Source organism: Rhinopithecus roxellana, chromosome 14 (genome assembly GCF_007565055.1).
Source record: "Rhinopithecus roxellana isolate Shanxi Qingling chromosome 14, ASM756505v1, whole genome shotgun sequence".
Taxonomy (NCBI): Eukaryota; Metazoa; Chordata; class Mammalia; order Primates; family Cercopithecidae; genus Rhinopithecus; species Rhinopithecus roxellana.
The window spans coordinates 79,004,865-79,029,163 of record NC_044562.1 but is presented as its reverse complement, the minus strand read 5'-3'; the positions used below and the strand labels follow the sequence as shown (position 1 = coordinate 79,029,163).

Genomic DNA, 24,299 nt, shown 5'->3' with positions numbered 1-24,299 from the left:
TGTTATTTCATATAAATCTTATATTTCATATAAGGACAAAAACTACATTATATACTTCCGGGTCAATTAGGCAAATGCTTTCAATGAGTACTGACGATTAACCAGTGAAATGAAGAAAACAAAATAAATGAAATGATATGGTCTCTCTCTCTCAAAGTATTTAAATTGTTATTACAGAGACAATACCAACATACATGAAACAATGATTACCAGGATTAAACACCACAAACAGGATGAATTGCCAACATTATGGAGTTCAAGATGGTGCTAAGCAAAAAATACCAGTGTTATGGATTCTCAACTGCTTTACTTGCGGTGGTTGGGGTGAGAGGGATATTAAACTCTCCCATTCAATTACCTGAGGACAAAAATGAAGAACAGGCCAAGGAGTCCTAGCAGAGGGATGCTTCAGGCAAAAAGTCATCACAGGGATTCAAAGAGAATCAACACGGTTCTCTTCATTCTCGAGCACCTTATTTGGCAATGTTAAATGATGGCCTGAATATTTGTCCATCTTCTGTTCTCTCTAATGACTAAGTAAAGAATTGGTCCAAAAAAATGTGTGTCCCCATCTTATATGCCAAGAAACCTTGGTACCCTTTGCTATACCAGGAATAGTGATTTTATGGTAACTTTGTAGTTAGAGGACAGGTTGGAAAGTCTAAGTCATAAAGGGTTGAGAATCCATATTCAGTCTCCCCTGTATCCTTTCCCCAAATCCTCTGTTGTACTCACCACAGCCTTTCTCATCGCTGTTGTCCAAACAGTCATCCAGGTGGTTGCAGAGTTTCATCATCTCGATGCAGCGCCCATTGTCACACTTGAACTCATGAGGCGGACACGTGGGTTCTGGGGTGTGGCACAGGTGCATCAGCTCATCAGATCCATCTCCACAGTCATTATCCTCATCACAGACGAAGGTTTTACTAATGCAGCGCCCGTTCTGACAGGTAAACTGATTCTGCTGGCAGGTCTGGTATAAGCAGCCCCTCTCATCACTATAGTCACCACAGTCATTGTGCCGGTCACACCTGTATCATGAGATCCAGTACCACTTTTAGAGAGGTTGACAATAAACCTCAACTGTTACGCACTTGGAGCTTTGTTTCCTTCTCCATCTACCTAAATGCCAGATCAACCATTTTAAAAACATCACCAGTGTCCCACCAACATGGGACATGTACACATATGTAACAAACCTGCACGTTGTGCACATGTACACTAGAACTTAAAGTATAATAATAATAAAAAAAGATCACCAGTGTCCTTGGTCCCCTTTCCCCCAACATCTTCATCTACCCAATTCCAATTCCAGAAGAATCCAATATTTGGCATTCCATACAACTTCCTCAGGAGCTGGCTGCTACCATTAGAAATGCTACTATTAAATGCTACCATTTAATAGCTATAGACCATTAGGAGGTCTGTAGCTATTAAAAATAATTGTATTCATTTTTTCCTTAGTTGATAAACTAATCAAATACAACTTTTGTAATTTTGGCATACATCAGATCTATGAGACAGCTTATGAACACTGGCACTATCTATGTTCAACAGATAATGAGATAGCCAGTGGGTACTGGCAATGTACTGGGTAATCACATGATAAAAGTGCCCATACCCAAGTGGATACTCATAGGGTGAGTGCTACCTACATATTATAAATAATATTATTGGGTGTGTCCTCTAAGAACACATATCTTCCCACTGGAATAACGTTTACATTGTTAGTCCTGTTCCTTCCATCTTTCATTACACTCCTGCCATCTATCATGAGATGTGAGTCTTCATGGTGATGTAAATGAAAGCAAGCTAGTAGGTTAGTATGGCACACTGGCAAAGGAAGAAGGCATGCCGTAGTACTAGAAGCTATCTCGAGACCTAACATACGCAGGCATCATTATAACAATATAGTTTCCTGAAGTTCTGTGAGCCAAACTGGCCTTTCTTCTCCATATTACTCCAAGATCCCATAAAAGTTATGATGTCTAAAGGGGGTCTCACATAAGCATAAAGGAATCTTTGATAAGAATGAACAAAGCTAATGGTTTTGAACAATTTAGCATAGAAAGCATAGGAGTGGCACATAGAGCATTACGAGATGTGAAGGCAACAACGGTGAATGTGGTCAGTTTTACAACTGACCTATAACCAGGCCTGCTAACCAGCACTGCCATCCATAAACCCAGGGCCTTGTCAACATGATTTACAGCAAAATGTGTGCATGTAATTGTGAAGAAAGCTGTGGTCAAGGCAGACTGGCTCGGCTCCATTTGGTCTCCCGGGAGCTATTTAACTCATTTCCAAATGGCTTGAAAACACCAGTGCTTTCCTTTCTCTAATTTAGATCCAAAGCATGAGAAAAAACAAGTCACTAAGCAAATCACCAAGCTTTCAGACACTATTGCAAGTCAGTATTCCCGCTCACCACCAAATTGTCACCCCTCAGTCTTATCATCCATGTTTTTCAGCAGCATCAGTAATGAGTCAAGAAAAAAGAAAAAAAAGTCAATAGGAAAAATGATCTCCTGTCCCACTGTACAAAATGGACAGCACATTTTCTGCCAAGCAAGCAAGGAGATGCACACTAACAGCACACCTAGGGGAAGCTACTCCAGACACACAGATGTTGGACTTATTTAAAAGCTGATAGCTCAGGTTTTCAAACAAACAGTATTATTTTTCTCTTCTACTATAGCCCTTTTCAAGGAAATTCAGAAATCTCAAGAAAAAAAGAAAGAGAGAGAGAGAAAGGGAGAGAAAGTGAAGGAAGGAACAAGGGAGGAAGAAAGAAAGGGAGGGAGGAAATGTTACTGTGCTGTGAGGTCATAGTAATGATAAAGGAAGAACCCTGAAAGCTCAGAATGGCAGGAATAAAGGAGACAACTTGGAGTCTGATCAAAATCAACACCTGCTACAGTTCTTGTGCCTAGAGTCTAAGCCTAGGTATTCAGAATATATTTACATCTAAGACTAATGCAACTAGCTATTTACCAAATTCAGAAAAACTATAGAAGTGCAACACAATAGAACTCTTGAGCAGTAGGGAGAAAATATAGACAAAGAATTATCCACTTTAGCTGAAAAAAATAAAAATCTACACTTTACATCCATGTTACTTAAATACAAACAAAGCATATTCTACTGCAGTTTCAATACAAAAGAAGACAGCTCCATCTCTTGAATGTCTTCGGATTGTCAGTTCACAAACTACCACCTCTCAGCAATGTCCACTCATCAGAGGATGAATCATGCACAGAGTATATTTTCTTGATAGCATTTATCCATTTGCTAAATTACTGCTGAGTCCCTGCTCCTTCACCTCCTCCTCCTTCCTCAGGACCACCACAATAAACACACAATCGTACACCACACTGGACTCCAGTGGTACGTTAGCGCCTGTTGATGAGCTGTCCGCCCCTCCATTCAATGGCCCCTGCGACTCTGCTGCTCTAATCTTGTGCCTACTTAGTGTATCTTTCCCATTGTCTTCCTTCGCATGCTGTAAACTGGCCATTCCTGTTGCTCTCAATGTGCCTCTGTGTCCCTTAACAGTCCTTGGCCCAAGCAGTACCTCTTCATGGCTCCAGTTGTGCCCAAATGCCTAAGACATACTTTCACCTCAGGAAGTCCTACTATATCAAACTCACCTTCCACCTTGAGCAAGCTCCTTTCTGGACTCCCCTACTTTTGCTAATGTTCTTACTATTCTCCTAGTCAATCAGGATTGAAACTTACAAATTGTTCTTCTTCTCCATTTCCTTCCATAATCCAAGTATTTGTTAAGTGGGATGACGAGAAGTTGGGATGTTAAGAATGTATATGAACTGTTTGAAGAGGTCCATTTGGAGAAAGAGGTAAGAAGTCAAACAATGGAACATTGCAGGAGAGGTCCCCCAAACCAGCAGGCTGTGAGCCGAATCTGTTTGACCCACACAGTGTTTTAAGAATTTTAAAATTTGCTTCCAGCTTTAAAATCAGACTATTTCATATGAAAATCCAGATTTCCAACTTCTCTCAAAAACAGCATCAGAAAATTTGGCCTCCCAGCCCTCCTGCATGATATTGATCAATGTCTGCATCCTTAGTTGGAGACACTGTGTCTCAGTTCACTCCACCTGCCTCTCCTTGACCCTGAGCCTAAGAGCCAACCTCTATTTATCACTCCACCTGCCTCTCCTTGACCCTGAGCCTAACAGCCAAGCTCTATTTATCACCATGCTTATGCTGTTATTTTTCTTACAGCAGAGAAAGGAGAGTGAAACCATTCTTGTAATACCAATGCCTCTACTCCAAGTGGAAAATTAAGCGGGTCACCAGCTTCAAGAAAGAATTCTTATCTCAAGCCCTCTCCACTAATCTCCCCGGCCCTCTTTGCAAGGCCAGATTCTGTCTTTAACAGGCCCTAGGCATTTTTGCCTTGTTGGGCTCCTTCCTCCATAAAAATATTAAAAATTGTATTTAATTTTAAATTGTTAATGATATTATATATCAATAATTTATTTAAGTATCTAACTTCTTTTCATTTTAATGCAGTAATACTGGTATAAACCCAGATATGTTAATATTATACATTAAAATACTTTCTTTGATGTAAAAGGGTTTTTTTCCTCTTGATTTTAAAAGGAATCCAAACATTTTCATAGGCCACCAAAAGCAACATGGGCCCTGGGCACTGTGGTCACTGTGCCTAATAGGTAAGTGAGCCCAGACCCCATGGACATTTGAGGCTTGCTGGGTAACTTTTGAATCCTCAATTCACCTGAATATCTCTGGGATACACAGTCCGTAACCACAGGTGAATTCATTTTCAGAGCAAGTTCTCCTGGTGCAATTCTGATTCTCATCGTAGCCATCAGTACAATCCACATCGCCATCACAGACCCAAGCCTGAGGAATGCACTTCCTGTCCGGAGGTCTGTCATTTACACAGAGAAACTCCGAATCCGAGCAGTTTTGATTCTCTGAAACCAAAGCACGCAAGAATCAGAAAGCATGAGAGCTCAGTGCAGCAGTTAATTCTCTTTGCTTTAATGTTACTTACCATTCTAAGGATGAAAGGAAATGGGAGGAAAACACATAGACAAATTACATTGCTACTATAATAATAGATCATAATACAAATACCTCCAAAGGTTCCATTTTAATTGCTTTGGACCCTGGCTTTTTCAAAGAAATCAATATAATAAAACGTCTCATTTATTTTTCCATAAAATACATTAGAATGGTCATACTTTCTCCCTTAGGGTTTCAGAAAACCACTACCATTTTGTTAATCGGACACGAAATGCCTTATATTTTGGTAACTTTTTTTAGTTTACAACGTATAATCACACAAGCACAATGTGAGATAGGTATTTTTACACCAGTTGTATAGATGAGAAAACTAAAGCCCAAGATGATTAACTGGATGTCTCAAAGTCACAGAACTAGGTGAAGAGCCAAGGCTTCAAACCTAGGTCTTTCTCCTCCAAATTTGGTGCTTTTTCAACTACATTATAGCTACCACCCCAAGCAGTATTGAGGTGAAGAGGAAAGGCATATGTTAACAGAGTTGTCAGAAACCATGATGCTATGAGGAAAGAGATGAGATGCTGACATCGAATCATTAGTGTCCACAAAATGAAAGGACAAGTGTTTTATCCAGTCTCGTTGCAGGTGAATAGGAAACAAAAGAAAGGAGATGCTGGTAAAGACAGCTGGGAGAAATGCACATGCCACAATCCATGTATGTGCAGCTGTCAACCACCCATGTCAGCGGATAGGGTGGATGGAGTAAATGTGGAGTTGTGACCCGCCCCCACAGTCACAACACAGGAGGGTGCCATCAGACGCAAGCAGCAGGGAGTCACTGAGTCTATTGCTCTACCATAGAAAGACATTCTGATTAATTCTTGGACTACCTAAGACTTCCATACCCTGTTGGTAATGAAAATGATGTTCCATTTTCTACTCAAGAGGCATAACACCCCTCCCTCCATACGGCTTTAAGGTGACGAAGGAAACTAGAAGCAGTCCATTGTCATACTGTGAAGGTTGCTATTAAGAGTGGCCAACCACTGGGTGCAGTGGCTCACGCTTGTAATTCCAGCACTTTGGGAGGTCAAAGCAAGAGGATTGCTTGAGTCTAGTAGTTTGAGACTAGCCTGGGCAATATAGCGAGACCTCATCTCTACAAAAAAATATAAAACATCAGCCAGGCATGGTGGTGGGCCTATGATCCCAACTACTTGAGAGGCTGAAGTGGGAGGATCGCTTGAGCCTGGAAGGTGGAGACTGCACTGAGCCATGATCCCGCCCCTGCACTCCGGCCTGGGCAACAGAGTAAGACCTTGTCTCAAAAAATAAAAAATAAAGTAGCCAACCAAGTATTTGTGGGGTTTTTTTGTTTTGTTTTTTTGTTTTTGTTTTTGTTTTTGTTTTGCCCTAGAAATGTAGGACAAATGTTTTGTCCATTAGCCAAATGTAAGAGAAAGAAAGTAAACATAAAGTCATTTTTCATTACTCTGAAGCATTTAAGTGGATGATATCAAACACTCCCAGCATGGAGAAACAAAGGTAACATTCTATCAGTGTCCATTCAATTAAATAGAAATCTTCGATCGTACTCTCCAAACACAGAAAAACAACTCTACTGCATTTCCCTGGAATGTGACTCTGCAATGGAATTAATCAGCTTCACTTACGACACTGGTGCCTTTCATCCTCATCGCTCATATCCCCACAGTCATTATCACCATCACAGATCCATTCGCTTGGGATGCACCTCCCCCGATCACACTTGAACTCATCGGCGAGGCAGGTTCGTTCTGGGTGACCTGAAAAGAGCAATAGCATTCTCAGTGAAAAGCGTGGTTTGCAGTCCAGGAATCTGGAGACAAGCTGGCTGGAGCATGGGTTGTCTAGACAACCTGAACCAGAGCATTATTTCGTTACATACATCTAGGGTAGTCCTCCAATAAGACTAGTACCAGTGACCAACAGTTTGAGGTAAAAGTAGTCAACTGACAGTGCAAAGCCCTAATTATCTTTGGTGACTAAAATGAGATACAATATTCCCTTATGGGTATGGTAGAGAAAGAACACTTCTTTTCCCAGGGAAGATAGGAATTACCTACTATTTCACATGTTTCTATTTTAAAATCTACTTTTCATCCAAAACCATTTTGTTTCATGCAAACTCTCCCCAGCCTGCACTCCCCATCCTTGCTCCCTTTCCTTGTTTCCATAATACTTACCACCATCTTTCAACATACTAGACAATTTACTGATTGGTTGCCTGTCTCCCCTCTTTAGAATATTAGCCCATGTGGGCAGGGATTGTTGTCTTATTCACTGACACAGCCCAAAAGTTCCTAGAACATGGCTGTTCAATAAATACTGAATTAAAATAAGTCACTCCTCCACTTCAAATTAGCCACCACTGATTCAGATTCTTTAACCCTAACCCTACATGTTCCTACTTAACTAATCAAGGTGTCATAAGCTCCCAAACCCAGGGTGTACTGGAATTAGCCTAAGGCAAGAGAAAATATAAATGCAACTGATAAAGACATAGCCTAATCATAACAGTAAGAAGAAACAGGCTTTTTTAGAAGCTGCTATGAAAAGTGTGTACATTGATCCAGACCTATTTTTTTGTTGTTGAGACAGAGTCTCACTCTGTCACCAAGCTGGAGCACAGTGGCACAATCTCGGCTCACTGCAACCTCTGCCTCCCGGGTTCAAGTGATTCTCCTGCCTCAGCCTCCCGAGTAGCTAGGACTACAGGCGCCTGCCACCACCCCCGGCTAATTTTTGTATTTTCAGTAGAGACAGGTTTCACCACGTTGGCCAGGATGGTCTCGATCTCTTGACCTCGTGATCTGCCCGCCTCGGCCTCCCAAACTGCTAGGATTACAGGTGTGAGCCACCACACCAGGCCTGACCCAGATTTCTTGAAGAGACATATCCCCTTTGACACAGCAGCACCACTTGTGGACATCTAGACTATATGGATCTTTCCACATGTGCACAAAAAGGTTTCTAAAAGGATGTTCATCCTGGCACTGTTTTTCTTAGTGAAAAAATGGAAACAACCTAAATGTCCAACCACTAGGAAAAGGATAAAAATACATGGAGACCATTCATATTTCAAAGTATTCTTTGGCAGTGTACAGGAATGAGGCAGGTCTGCATTTGCTGACATGACGTTAAGCTTAAAAAATAAAAGCGAATTGCAGAAAATATGTATAGTAAGACCTCATCTGTTTTTTTAAAAAACTATATATCAAGATATATAAAAGTAAAGTAAGATATATAAAAGATAAAAGTAAGGAGAATTCACACCCATCCTTAATAGTGATTATCTTTGAGGAGTGAGGGGATTGGAGAAGGGTGAAAAAATGTAAATTTTACTTTTTTGTACATCGTATTATTTCTTTAAAATATATTTCTGAACATTATTACTTTACTACAATAAGGACATATTCATATGTGGGTTATGTGCTTATTTTATTTAAATAGATCAGGTCATTAGTACTCATTGCTATTACTATGACTCTCATTACCATAGAGAAGTTTAAAAAGTCATATTAATTCTTCATATATTTGAACCAATAATTCATACATTTGAACCAATCTCTAAGACTATTCTACTCATCTGGTAGTTATTAATTATTTCCTTTACAGGTCCTCAAAACTCTATGCGCCCTTTGCTTTCTATAAAACTTTCAGTGTTGGGGAAAAAGAACGTAGTGAAGCACTCCATATACCACTCTCCATCCAACACAGAATTTAAACCTGAGAGAAAATTGGAATCAAAAATAGTGTGACTTCAGCTATAAAACTATACTGATGATCCTAAGAAAATATCCTGAAAATAAAATGTTTTAAATATGGTGTTAATATTTACTACAACAATATATACAACAGAGAAATAAAATAAAAGAAACCTAATGCTTAATAATAGAGGCAGTTAACTTGATACTATAACCACTCAGTGGAATATTATAGTCATTAAAAGGAGTATGAAGACAAGGATGAGCAAACTTTTTATTAACTAGGTAGTAAATATTTTAGGTTTACAGGCCCTATGATCTCTGTTGCACCTACTGGACATAACCATTGTAGAAGGACAGCAGCCATAGATGTTATGGGGCTGCATTTGAGTAAAATGCTATCTATAAAGACAGGCAACTGGCCCACAGCTATAGTTTTCTGACTCCTAAATAGCAATATGATTTATTGACAGGTTTTTTAAAGCAAAGTAGAAGATTGTGTTTTTATATTTTTACAATGACGTAAAAAATGTGCATGGATATAGATTAGAATTTGTGAAAGCCAATAGCAGACTCCAAATGTAAACAGGGCATAACTGTCCCCAGGAATACAACCAAAGGCCCCTGCAACTTCTTGGGCCTCTCGTGCACAGAGACAGAACAGGAAGAGGATGCATGCCCCTAATATACTCCTTCCGCATGTATATGACTCCAATCACTTTTGGGTCTTCTTACAGCTTTGTGGGCCAGCACTCAACCAAATTCAGAAACTTCAATTGAGAGTCAACTAAAATTAAGTTCTACCAGCTAAGCACTGTATTAGGTGCATCACCAATATAATTTCACTTTATCAGCATCAATCAGCAGCTTCCACATCCTGATCAGCTCCCCACACAGTGCTCTGCACTAACAGGTCTTTAATGAATATCTGCTGAGCAGTGTCAGCATTCCAGATGAAAGCTGGGACAGGAAGTGCAAGCATTCAGCAGTCATGACCCTGGTCTGTATTTGAAGTGGTTGGAAGAGACTGAAGTTGTCTAGCTGCATCGTGATGTTTTTCATGCTTGCTTACTCTCTTACCGCAAGAGGCAGGTTCATCAGAGGCATCAAAACAATCTATTTCCTGATCGCAATACCAATGTTGAGGAATACAGCGCCCAGATGTGCATTGGAACTCACTGCTGCTGCACGTGTGAGTGGCTACAGGAGGGAAAGAAGATAAAATCCATGAGCAAAACGCAAGCATGTTCCCATCAGTCTTAACCTGCCTCTATCTCTGAGCTAGATAATAGTTACCAAAAAAGGAAGACTGAGCCCAGAAAATGGGTGTTTGTGTAAGCTTTCTGTGGGGAGCGAGAAGTACGGGAGACAGAAGGAAGTCAATCCTGCCCCAATTCCCCAGCTGTTTTTTCCGGATTCCAGAAATCAAAAAAAAATTGTATTTGTTAGAAATGCCAAAGAACTATCTTTGTGATAAATGAAATCACAAATTGTAAGTCTTGGTTTTATTTTTTCTACTATAATGTAAAATTAAATAAATTCCATTGCAATAATAATTAAAAGCAAAACAATAATATGACCATATCTAAGTTCACTCCACACACAACCTTTTAGCCATGTTAGATAATAATTCTAGAAAGTCGGCAAGGTTATCATCTTATTCATCCTTGGAATACCAGACTTTTAGTTGAGTAAGTGGGAAACTCTGCCTATGTTTGAACATTGACTCTTTTCTCGAGTAACTTTAGGTAGCTCTGGTCATATGCATTTTCCAAATTGTTATGTGGGTGCACATCTAATTAAAGTCTTGCAATTATTCTGGTCTATGAGGCTCTCTTGCTTTGGCTCCTGATATCTGATGATTTGCCAGGGGAGAACTGACATGGAAGCAGAGGTCCCTGGAAAGTCAGCAATAACTCCTATCTGTCTAGCCCTATCTAGTGGCGGCATCCTGATTCTGCTTCCTTGTGCTGCTATTATTACAACAGATTCCTCTTCCTGTGCTGTACCCTAGCTTGGTGACAAATAATTATGATGTCCTTTGGTTTTCTTGGGAGGGGACCATTGACAAGAGTTTAACTACATATACCCAGAACAGGGAAGGGCAATCACTAAATCCTTAAATTATGTAACTATTTATAGTAATAGTCTCAAAGTTATCAAACTTAAGAAAGGCTTTTTAATTTGAGCTATAAATACAGGAAATTGTTTGAATGAATCAAATTGCTAAATATGAAATAGAGATTTCTGAAATTCAAATGTACCTAGGAGATATAAAGATACTTTCAGTTACTGGTCAGGCACGGTGGTTCACACTTGTAATCCCAGAACTTTGGGAGGCTGAGGCGGGTGGATCGCTTGAGCCCAAGAGTTCCAGACCAGCCTGGGTAACACAGCGAAACCCCATATCTACAAAAAATACAAAAATTAGCCAGGCGTGGCGGCACATGCATGTAATCCCAGCTACTCAGGAGGCTGAGGTGGGAGGATGGCTTGAGCCCAGGAGGCGGAGGTTGCAGTGAGCTGTGATCATGCCACTGCACTACAGCCCAGGTGACAGAGTGAGGCTGTCTGAAAAAAAAAAATAGTTTTCAATTACTAATAGCCACTATAATAATATTAAGAGTAAATTATAAAGGCTTAACAGGCAAATTCTGCCTACGTAGATGAAGGTGAAAGGCTTTCAACACTGGGAGAAATGGCTCTCCAATAGTAGCAGATCTCTGGAAGAAATATTCAGGGTCTGGGAATTCCAGACAGAGAACAGAGAGAAAGAGTTTCTCATATCCATGCAATCACATCCGAAAGCAGCTGCTTACCACCTCTACTTAGAAGGTCAATGTGAAATGCCAACTGAAATCAGCCCAGATACCCAAGCTTCATATCTTTGTATTAGCTCACAACATGCATCTCTGGAACAATGGAAAGAAAAGCAGTTTTATCTTACTCACTGCAATAAGTAGGGTTTTCATCACTGTTATCTCCACAGTCATTGTCTCCATCACACAAATAAATGCGAGGAATACAAATATTTGAATTCTGACATTTCGTGTATCCAGACTGGCAAGTGCGATCAGCTTGAAAAAGACAACCAGATAAATATTTGGAATATATCCACCAAATATGTATTATGAACAGTATCCATGCTAACAGATCTATTGTAGAACTCAAACCACTGGAAGGGCGGCATTTTCAAAGCTATCAGAAAGGCAGGATTCATGATACTCATGTTACTTATAGACTCTATAGTAACAAGACACATTTCCAGCTGATACTGGGGAGAAGGGAGAGGAGATACTGATTTGTAGCTTAAATCAACTGTTTTCACTAGTTAATAGTATCAACGAGAGTTCCAACTCTTGGTAAAATAAACTATGGCATTTCCACACAATGGAGTAATATGTAGCTATTAAAGGAATAAAGAAGATTTCTATATACTGATAAGTAATGACAGCATAATCTTCAGGATATATTGTTAATAGTAAGAAAGCAAGATTCAAAACAGTAGGCTATATTTTGTGTAAGAAAAATGACGATATAAGTGTATGTGTGTGTGTAGCAAGAGAGAGATGCTTCTACTAAAAACAAAAACAAGAAAAGATAAACTAACAAAAATTGTCATCTCTCTGGATAGATTGAGAAGAGCACAGAGGAAGCAGAAAGGAGAGGAAGAAATGAAGGACTTCTGTAAATGCACCTCGTCATGTAGTTTTAACTTTGGAACTATGTATGTTATTTTGTACAAATAAAATCAATAAAATAAAAATGAGAAAAGAAAATAACATTTGGAAAGAGCAATAGATGAAGCTAACTATATATCAAGTTGATAGAATAACCCTAAAGAAAAAAAAATTCAAATATCACTAAAATCAGTATTTTGACTGCATATCTCTAGTGGGACATAATCTAAAATGCAAGAAGAATCTTGCATTTAGTAGATTTAGTGTTAATAGTATTATTTGAGTGGTTATAATAATGTTGAAATTATTATAGGCATTTTGAAATTACTATATAATAAAACAAGTAACTATATTCATGTCAAGAGAAACCATGATTTTAAGCATGAGAAGAGATGTGATTATAAAATCTAAAATGCAAACAACCTGTAATCTTAAATTTAAATGGGAAATATCAATAAAAAGTTTTTTCTGGCCAGGCGCGGGGGCTCACGCCTGTAATCCCACCACTTTGGGAGGCCGAGGCAGGTGGATCACGAGGTCAGGAGATTGAGACCAACCTGGCTAACACGGTGAAACCCCATCTCTACCAAAAAATGCAAAATATTAGCCAGGCATGGTGGTGGGTGCCTGTAGTCCCAGCTACTCAGGAGGCTGAGGCAGGAGAATGACGTGAACCCGGGAGGTAGACCTTGCAGTGAGCCGAGATCATGCCACTGCACTCCAGCCTGGGCGACAGAGTGAGACTCCATCTCAGAAAAGAAAAAAAAAAAAAAGTTTTGTCCTTAAAAGCTGTATTTCCTAGCTCTGACCATTGAAAAGGACTAGAAGCAATGAAAGCTAAGTAGGAATGAGCACCCCAACCCTGTGATAATTTCTAAGAATCACAAAGGGAATGAGGTCTCCTTGGAAAAGTGGTTAATTCCAGGACTGGGACAGGAAATATAAGATAAGCTTGAGCTATAAGAAGATGGATTGGGGTCATGTCAAAGAACAGAAAATCCAACTTAAGGACTCTCATTGGCCTAAGTTTGGACAACCGTGTACTAAAAAGAACAGTTGACAGCACTGTATTAAAACTCATCAAATACATAAAGATCAAAGAGTTCAATATAACACTAAACTACACTAAACAAAAACTTAATTATCCTGTGTCATCAACTCATTACTCGGAAAATTGACAAGCAAAAGGTATTTATCCTGTAGATTATAATTACCAACAAAAGCTGACAAGGGAAACATCTTCTTTATCAAACTTCAGCTAATAAATGTGGCAGGAATACTATAATTTTAAAGTGCCCATTTCATAACCCTTAAAGAAATAATGGGTTTATGGAACAACCACCCATGGATGCTAAAACCATTGGGTGAAAGGAGGATGGGAGTTTCATAAGAGAAGATTCAGGCTGACGCCAGAATCCACTTAAAGTGGGGCAACCGAACATCATGTGCCTCATGAGGTGATGCAACAGGAAACACACAACTCCACCTCTGAAACACTCTTACCCAAAGAATTGCACCTGTTACTATCAAAACTGTAGGTCTAAATACCAGTTCATAGGAAATAAGAGGGATAGGATAAATTAAATGGATCAATTATGCAAGTAGTCAAATCCAGAATGTGAGATATTCTACAGGACAAATCACCCAATCTTTCTAATGAATCAATGACATTAAAAAGTGGGAAGTGTTGTGGCATAAAAGAAATTGAAGAATTATAACAATCAAAATCAATGTGTAGATCTCATCTGAACCCTAACTTGAACAGAGTAACAGTAAAAATACATTTTGGGGATAAGTAACAAAATCTGAACATGGACTAGGTACTCTGGGATATTAAGTAAGTACTGTTGATTTTGCCAGGCATTATAACAGCATGGTAGTTGTTTTCTAAAATATCATCAGTGAAGTGCATGTCTAGGAGTCACTTTAAAATACTAGAAAAAAGGAGAGAAAAATGAAACAAGATTGGTATTTGTTGATACTTGCTACCGTGCCTAGCCAAAAATTTACATTTTAGATAAATACTTTGGCTTTCTTTTTTTTGGAAAGCCTTTTGTTTTTATATAATAATTTCATCTCCCATGATCCAAGACTTCAGACCCAAAATCACAATAAGCACTTAAGATAAACTTACGGCAATTTTTCTCATCTGAAGTGTTATTATCATGGCAGTTGTCTACACCATTGCAGACAAACTCACGAGGTATGCACCTTCTATTATTGCACATAAACTCCGTGGTGGCATTGCAGTCCCTGAACAGGCACCCTGCCTCATCACTGCCATCACCACAGTCATTGTAGTAATCACAGCGGTAAGAGTATTGGACACATCGCCCATTGGCACAGGTGAAGGCTGTCGGTGAGCAGGTGTGAAGTGCTAAGAAGAGGAAAAACATGAGAACAAACCCTCTTGATTAAAGCATTATCCTAATTTTTAAAAAGATACAATTAAATAAAAGGGACACTTTGAATTTACCTTCCAAGGCAAAAAACGCTGCAAAACGGACTGCATGCAAAGTGAGATAACACTTTTAATTAGTTAGATTAAGCAAAATATGTTGCATACCTTTTTTAAATAAATTGTTTTATGCACAAATCAAGTAATTTCAGCACAAATCAAAGTGATTCTATTTCTCGATAATCTCAATTTATCTCAATCACAGAAAAGCAAGCAATTATAGTTTATTTCAGGAAAATAAAAACTCCTAGCCCCTATCACAGTCTGCTAGGAAAAGGTAACCAACCTCAGAACTCCCTGAGAAAGTCCACCATGTTTTATTCACTCTATTCAGATGGAAGCTGAGGATTGGAAGTTATTTTCATAAAATTATTGAAATAATGACCTTTGTGCTATGAAAATTAGTAAAAATGATACGTTTCCTCAGTCCCAAGCTAAGCCAGGCTTAGCATGCACCATGTCTCATGCTAAGGGTTTTTTACATGTTGTTTCTCCTACTCCTCACAAGAACTCTAGTAGTAGCTCCATTTTACAGATGAGACATCTGAGGCTTGAGATATTAAGTAACTTTCCCAGGGCTACACAGATTACAAAATACAATCACCAGGATGATGACCGTGCTTGTGCTCTTAACCACTACAGGTGTGATTTAACAGAAACAGTCTGGATTATAAGAGCAAACATTTTTCAGCTCTACCAGGATGCCTAGGCACACAGTTCAAACCCATTCACACACAGCAGGATTCTGTACAAAACACTTGACATCAAGAAGCCATTAGCTCCTATCAAAAGCGCCAAGAGTCCAACTCACCACAGACACTTTCCATCTCATCACTGCCGTCCCCACAGTCATTGTCATTATCACACTTCCACTCTAAAGAGATGCAGCGCCCATTGGAGCAGGTGAAGGAAGATGCACCACATCGTTCACCATTGTCCACAATGCAGTGCTTCCTGTTATTGGCCAAATACCAGTTGCCCTCATGTGGACACTGGCACTCAGCACCATTTGGACCTGAAGAAAGATAATCCCAGAAGAAGCAAAAGATGGATACAGCCACCGTTCACATTGTCCCCTACACAATAGCACTTGCAACAGCTTCTACATTAAATGCTCCCTAAGACAAGCCATGGAAATTCTGCCCATTAACCTTTTAACTATATTCTGAATCACTTTTCCATGAAGAAGAGCAATCACCAATTTCTAATAAATGTGCTGATTCCTTCTAAACAACAGGAAATATCAACGTCTCTTCTCAGCAAAATTTGCAAAGCAACAACATCTAAAGGCATATCTTCCCATGAATTTGCTGTTCTTTATAAAATGCACAATGAAGCATATGATCCCACCCACAAATACCACCAGAAATATTTCAAACTATAAATAATACCTCTTAAGCAGAAAATGTACATCCTTTTATAAGGAACACAGGCTCATTGACAGAATTCCTAGTCAAGACATGAAGTAGGGCAGCCAAGCCCTTCATCTTTCTTTCTAACTGCATCAAGCTTGTATTTAAAATGCCTTCATAAGCTGAGTGCTGTGGCTCACACCTGTAATCCCTGCACTTTGGGAAGCCGAGGTGGGCGGATCACTTGAGGCCAAGAGTTTGAGACTAGCCTGGCCAACATGGTGAAGCCCCATCTCTACTAAAAATACAAAAATTAGCTGGACGTGGTGATGTACGCCTGTAGTCCCAGCTACTAGGGAGGCTGAGGCAGGAGAATTGCATGAACCCAGGAGGTGGAGGTTGCAGTGAGCCGAGATCCTGCCACTGCACTCCAGCCTGGGCAACAGAGTGAGACTCCGTCTCAAAAATAAATTAAAATAAATAAAATAAATAAAATGCTTTCATAAAAGGGCTCCATATAGAATAGAAAGGAAGCCTGCCAAGTCTTCCTCTCAAAATACAGTCCCAGGTCTATTTTATAAATTACCCTAAAATCAAGGAGAATTTGAAATTTTTTTCTCCTGTGAGAACTTCAGCCTTCCTTACCAATCGTATTGTGATCATTATTCTCCATGTTTTAATTTTCATGGTCAATGCTTTACCTGGTGCACAGATATGGCTGCAGCCCCCATTAAACTGTTCACAAGGATTGTTACACTGTTCTTTCTGGTTCTTCACAACAGTGTTGATTCCCCTGGGCTGGGAGAGCAAATTTGTGGTCATTGCAATCTGACCTGACCCGTCATATTTGTTAGCTCGGTAAATTCTTTGTGTGTACAAGTCAGTCCAGTAAATATACTGGCCATAGAGAGTCAAGCCGAAAGCATGAACGGCTGCATTGACAACGACTTCACGATCCATGCCTGTCAGAGTGCTGCGTTCAATCTTCTGCCTAAAATGAAGCAAAAAAAAAAAAAAAAATTAAAAAGTTGAAATCTCAAATGAGTTAAGTTTTCAACTGGCAACCCAATACATGTGCCTCATGATTGTTTACACAAGCCCCCAGCTTTCTTTTCAAGTGGGGCATATGACAGCTAGAAATGTTTCTTCTGGAGATGGGAGGTCTTGTTTGCTTATCAAACAATAGACTTTATAAAATCATTGACTTCCAAATATGAATAGTAATCCTACAAAAGGAACCAGGTTGACATTAGAAACAGGAAAACATGAAATAATCCATGTAATGCATGGAACTCAGTGTTGAGCACATAGCAGACTCTCAATAAAACAATAACTTTTCCATTCCACTTCCTTAGTGACTTTTTCGATTTGACATTTATTGAGTACCTTGAGGTGTTTACCTAGAATAATCCAAGCTTAGACCCAAAGCATCACTGCTTTGTTTCAAATAGGAGAATAAAGAAAAGATCAGGAGGTTAGGAGCTTGGCATCACAAGACTAAAATTCCAAAGAAATATGCAAGAAAAAGTAAGATTCCCAGTATGCAGACACCAGCCATAATAAACAAAATCATTTCATCCCTTCAACTATTCCATTAGGATGACTGGAATGTGAGACATATGGGGGGTACTTGGAGAAGTTACATATAAAATTAGAGTTGACAAAAGGAAAATATTAAGAAATGTGCTGAGGAGAAGCTTGCCAGAGAAGAAAGGGTCTATTTGAAAAGATGACCAAAAGTCAAAGAACAAAGAAAATAATTTTCTAAAAGACATTGAATGCTAAAGCCCAGAAAAAATCTTAATATCAATGGGCATTTAAAAGTCATTCAGATTTTATGGCAGTTACCTAGGGCCTGCAGAATGTAAGTTGAGTAATTTCATTTGTAATTCTAAATTGAGAAAATACATTTATAATTATAGCTGAAATTACAGATATATTTAACAAGGCACCTTCACATGTCTTTTAGTTCATAATTATTCAATGCATGATATAGATAAATTTTCACAGGTATGCTCACCAAGTTACAATATAAACATAGTTCCTAAAACTGTGATTCTATATTTTGGCAATGTCTATCTGGCATATTATATTTTCATAACATGATGCAAATCCCTCTTCTTTGGAAATGGGAGGAAAAACTCTTCTTAACATCCACATGAGTAACCAGAGACACCTACAGACTAGCGTCCACCCAGTACAGAAGGTCCTCCTCATAGTCCAGAGTCAGCCCACTGGGCATGACCAGGCTGCTGTTCACAATGGGTACCCGAAAGTTTCCTCCCAATGTGGCTCTCTCGATTTTGGCATGCATATCCCAATCAGCCCAGTACAGGTACCTAGTCATACAAAAGGAGTCAATAATTAATTCACAGGGAACCTCATAGTCCTTAAAAAAAAAAGAAAAAGAAAAGAAAGAAAAAAAGAACAACATTCTTTAATTGCAAATTGCCAGTAACATGGCAAAAGAAACCCCATTTCTACTTACGCAACTCATCCAAAAGGAATCTATTGAGTCAGGGTGTTGACTTCCTAGTATGTTGCCAACCTTTCTGCCATCAAAGGGAGCTACACGCTGCACCCTCCTTCCCAGGTAAAATCATTCAATATGCTTTCACCCTTGGATCTGTAGCCATGGTGTTATAAGCCCATAACACACTGGCTATCTATGAACATAATTTCAGGCCCCACTCTTTCCAGAAATAAGCAGACAGAAATATAACAAAGATGATGGCATACCCTTGGCAGGGATCTAACACAATTGCTCTTGGTTTTGGAACGCGGGCTATCACAGTGCGGTTAGATCCATCTTCAGCCATGGAATTAATCGTCTGGTTGAGGTAGTCACTGTAATAAATTCTTCTAGTAATCCAATCAAAGGCAATGCCATCAGCAGTCCCTATACCTGGACACATACCGGCAGACACACACACAAGCACACACAAAGACATTAGAGTCTCATATGCATTGGAAACACTCAGTCATCCATGTGTGTTGACCCCATTGTGTCTACTTGCAGGATAAGTAGCACCTGGAGTGCACTTACCTGAAGCAATGACAGTTGGAGTATGGATCCCTGAAGACAGGCTGACATAGGAAATCTGTCCAACTCCAGAGGCTAAATTTTGTGTGAAGTAGATTCTATCACTTACACTGTCATAGTCTAGAGACATGACAGTTCTTTCCACATTTATTGTTTGGAAAGGTGGGCTATGGTTTTCAGGGTCCAAGTGTAAGCTTCTCAAGGAATTAGACAAAGCAAAGATGAGGAAATTTTCTGTTGAAATGGCACAATTCTTGCCATCACTTTCCAGGGTCCCAAAGGCACAGTCACATTTTGGGGTGTGCGATCCAGGCAGAGCAAAGCAGAGATGAGAGCACCCACCATTATTTTCCAAGCAAGGGTTGTTGTTGACCTCTGCTGGCGACTGGGGCTGGACTTGCTTGTCAAAGATGGTCACATCTCTTAGCCAGTTGATATTGTCTCTTATCACTGTGGGTGGGTCTGTGTTCTCTGGTTCCTTGCTGGCTTGGAAGATTTTTTTCAAATTCCTATCTACCCATATGATAGAATTTCCAAAAACAGTGATGCCATAAGGAGTTGGGTAACGACTGCCGTAACGAATCACCTCAGAGTTCTCTCCATTGATACGAATCCTTGCAATTATATCTAAAGAATCATCAACCCAATAAACGTAGCCATCACTTCGGTCCACTGCCAAGCCCCGTGGGGTGACAATGCCCTCGGACACAAGCACAGTTCGATTGGTACAGTCAAGGAAAGAACGCTCAATCTTTGGTCTCTGCCCATAGTCAGCCCAGAAGAGGTATCTGTTCTTGGGATCTACAACGATATGCCTAGGCATGTCCACTGTGACTTTAAGAAGAACACGGCGGTAAGTAGTATTGATCCGCAGAACTTCTATCAGTGTTTCAGAAACAAAGGCATTGGTGAAATAAAGATTTCCTATGGGAAAATGAAAGTGCATGCTGATCAATGGAGAACCAAGAAGAAAAAAAGGGAGAACTTTCCAAATTCAGAACAAAATGTATAAGGTTGAAGTTTGGGTCACTATATGTTGTCTTTTCCAAGATGATAAATAAATGTCCCAGTCTAGACTTAGAAAAATAAATTCTTACTCCTAGGAATTATAGAGATTGCGTCTTCCAATTTAGAGAGAAAGTGCCTATCTTCAGCTTCTAAAGTAGATTAGAATTCATAGCAACATCATAACCCACTTTCTACTGAAAGGTATACTCTCCAGAATGTCCCCCCTTTTCTACCTGAAGCTCTAAATGCTCAATACCAACTTGAAACACTCTAAATATACATTTTCATAGGACAACTTCTACCCCAATATGATAAAAGTAGCAAAGAGGGAGCACCAGCAACATCTTAGGTTGTTATTGATGTTATCAAATGCTCTTGGTGCTTAAGGTTAACATGAAGTTTTTCCTTAGTCTTTCTAACTAATGTAGGTGCTTTCATCTCATGGGCCTTCTAAAAGTGACCATAACAAAAGTCCATTTCCCTTTAAGCCTTATGTAAATGCTAGAATAAAAAGATAACTTTGTGAAAATAGTATAATAAGTAGAGAATGGTCGCAAATTATTGATTCCATGTAGTTGAAAGCCTGTTGTTGAACTATCAATGCTAGTACCAAGACACACATATTTTGTTCCTATATCCGATTCAAACCACCTCTGGAGAAATCAGGCCAATGTGAAATATGTTACTGATACATTTTTTCGTTACCTAACTCTACGTGTTATGTATGTATTTGCTCATTTCCAATCCTTTAATCCAGGGTTGGCAAACTTTTTCTGTAAAGGGCCAGATAATAAATATTTTAGGCTTTGCAGAGCATATGGTTTCTTTAACAAGTACCCAACCCTGCCACTGTAACATGAAAGCGGCCATAGACAATACACAAATAAATGGGCATAGCTGTGTTACAATAAAACTTTATTTACAAAAACAGGCAACAGGCTGCATTTGACTCACAGACCCTAGTTTGCTGACTACTGCTTTATCTATACCCTCAGAAATAGCAATTTCTAATCAGGAACAGGAGTTAGGAACCCAGTTAAAGCTTTATTTAACCATACTACCATATTTACTTTTTGCAATAAACTCTTATTATATAGTACTTAGATTTTCATAATACATGTTAATATTTCCCTTTTTTTTTTTTTTTTTTTTTTTTTGAGACAGAGTCTCACTCTGTTACCCAGGCTTGATGGCAGTGGCATAATCTCGGCCCATTGCAACCTCTTCCTCCTGGGTTCAAACGATTATCCTGCCTCAGCCTCCTGAGTAGCTGGGATTACAGGCACACACTACCACGGCCGGCTAATTTGTGTGTTTTTAGTAGAGACGAGGTTTCACCATGTTGGTCAGGCCGGTCTCGAACTCTTGACCTCAGGTGATCCGCCTGCCTCAGCCTCCTAAAGTGCTGGGATTACAGGCATGAGCCACCGCATCCTGCCTACATGCTAATATTTTTAAGTGATGCCTACTTACCAAGCTTGATCCAATGATATTGATTTTATGTAGAAATGGATTATATTCCAAAACATATAATACCACTAATTATGAGTGGTATTCTTACTCAAATGAGTGATAAAAATGAGTGGTTATTCAAGCTTATGTGCATGAATCAATACAACTAAGTTAATATAATACTGGACCAGGTACTTAAAAAAATTGCTAATAAAGTATCTCATTAAGTGATTTTTATATATGAATAAAAGGAAGCAATTAAGAATTTGCCAACTAAAATTGCTCAGCTTCAAAGTAAATGAATGCTGTTCCATGGTTTATATTTTTATATCCCTTTCTCTTGAAAATTTAGAAAATTTCTAATGCAGAAATCAGGTGCATATCTAAGTGTAAAAAAACCAAATCCACATAATTTAATATTTTAACCATTTTTGTCTTCAGATTATGTTAATAACAGAAGAAAATGATAATGATTAATTTGTTATGAATCTGTAAACTGAAACACCATATCATTTATCAAATAGACACATAGCTTAATCTAAATTCAATGTATCTTAAATCATCTTAATAATTGTCTAGAAAAACAAACCTGTAGCACATGGAGTTAGGCTAAACTTTCTAGCATAAAATAAGACGACAGAGATGCAAATCCATTAAAATCACCATACAGCTTACATACCTGCTACCCAATCCACTGCAATACCCCGGACTCCATTTTCTCCTATTCCATGTGTAACAATGTTCATCAAAGAAGATCCATCTGGTTTAATTCTACGGATTGCATTATCAGATGCCACTGAGCTGCTAAAATCACACCAATAAATAAAGCCAGAGGACACATCCACATCCACATGCAGTGCATTTCGTCCTGGAAGTTAAGAAACGATCATTAAACAACGCTGTCACTGCAAGTAGAACTTTTAAATGTCTGCCCTTCCTCTCAAACCCTCATTCCCAACCCCCTGCTCTGAGCATCTCCCCATTACAAAATGAAACCCTTTTTTCCCAGTTGCAGTGAGCAGGCCTACAACCCACATCTTGGTTTCTAATACTCTTTCCCACAATAGGGAGCTCTGGCTCCCGGGAGAAATGCTGGTTATAGATTTAGGTAGGGAAGGTACGAAGTGAGCATGAAACATCTTATTGTACCAAGAAACAAGGCGTACACAGAAGTATACAGGTGCTCACTTGAAGAGGCTCCCTGGCCAAAATGGATCCACTAGAACATCAAAAGAAGGATTACAGTAATTGACTGTAACACACTGAATTTAAAAAATAAAAATTTGACCCCACGATGATAATAAATTTTCTAAAAGATAAATTGGGGAGAAACGAAGAGCTTTCCTTTATAGAAGAATATTATCTAACAAATATAAAGGGAATGCTAGAATAAGAAAATCACCATTTTGCAATCCTCAATTAAATAATCATTTCAAACAAGGATCATCAATGGCTGCCAAAACCAACGGGTAAAACGTACTTGAGAGCCAAGACATTCACAGGGCCCAAGTGTGACTGCATAGATTTCACCCAAATTAAGAAGGAAAAAAATACACCTTTAAAAAGCAGCAATGTAGCAGTGACCACCTTAACCAGTGATCAAACTCAAACGCCACTAAGAGCAGGACAAGCTGACATTATGTTCTTCCTGATAAGATTCTGTATCAACTAACACAGTATAACCTATAAAGTATTTTTGCTAAATGTATTTAACCTTGATCTAATCAAGCAATCAGACCTAACTTCCATTTCATGATAACTACAGGGTAAAAAATGAAAGACAGGCTAAATATTCAGACAAATCCTCAGTGTGGGATTCTCAAAGACAGCAGGTCTGCCTCTTTAAAACATCAATGTCATAGCAAAAAGCTAGAGGCAACTACTCCAAATTAGAAGAAACTAATGAGATATTCCCAGTGCAATGCATGAATCTTGATTAGATCTTGGATGGAACAAAACAGCTATATATAAAATGTTGTGAGGCCAACTGGAGAAATATGATTATGAATATTTAATAATGCCCTTTGAAACTGTATGCTAACATACGTAGGGGTAAAGTGGCATGGTATTAAAATTTATTTTCAAAAGGTTCATAAAAATGAATGTGAATGCATATGCATGTACACACACACACAGATTGAGAGCTCAAATGTGATGAAATGTTAACAACTGTTAAATCTTGGTAAAGGGTATAGGATATTTGCTAAATCTTTCAACGTTTCTGTGTTTGAACTTTTGTTAATGAAAAGCTGGGAGAAAAAACGATTGAATTTGTCATATCTGTTCAAGATGATAACTTAGATCCATAACTTTTTAGATATGGAAAAACAAAGATGAGTCATGTGTCCACAGGAACATGACCATCAGGCAGGAGGATGTGTGGGACTGGAAGCTCTCTGACTCCTTTCCCCTGGTTCGTTTCTGTATTTTCTGACCATCTCTTCCAGCCCTTCATTCACTTCATCCTTTTTTCCTTCCTTTCTACCCTGTATTTCTATCTCTAGCCTGTGACATTCTCCTAGCAGTGTTAGAAAATTCTTAGTTCCT

The 24,299-nt window shown here is 39.0% G+C and overlaps 1 protein-coding gene across 1 annotated transcript in view; it reads right to left on the bottom strand.

Annotated features, from left to right (window-relative positions):
- Positions 1 to 24,299, bottom strand: part of LRP2 (LDL receptor related protein 2) — a 227,082-nt gene that overhangs the window by 63,753 nt on the left and 139,030 nt on the right. The window contains exons 39-50 of the mRNA XM_030916829.1: positions 22,432 to 22,620; positions 19,296 to 20,216; positions 18,989 to 19,154; positions 18,430 to 18,588; positions 16,951 to 17,240; positions 15,709 to 15,912; positions 14,574 to 14,816; positions 11,711 to 11,836; positions 9,840 to 9,959; positions 6,687 to 6,818; positions 4,763 to 4,964; positions 736 to 1,031 (exon numbers count right to left, since the gene is read on the bottom strand). Of these exons, the coding sequence (XP_030772689.1) occupies positions 736 to 1,031; positions 4,763 to 4,964; positions 6,687 to 6,818; positions 9,840 to 9,959; positions 11,711 to 11,836; positions 14,574 to 14,816; positions 15,709 to 15,912; positions 16,951 to 17,240; positions 18,430 to 18,588; positions 18,989 to 19,154; positions 19,296 to 20,216; positions 22,432 to 22,620 (3,048 nt within the window). The remainder of the gene's footprint in view (positions 1 to 735; positions 1,032 to 4,762; positions 4,965 to 6,686; positions 6,819 to 9,839; positions 9,960 to 11,710; positions 11,837 to 14,573; positions 14,817 to 15,708; positions 15,913 to 16,950; positions 17,241 to 18,429; positions 18,589 to 18,988; positions 19,155 to 19,295; positions 20,217 to 22,431; positions 22,621 to 24,299) is intronic.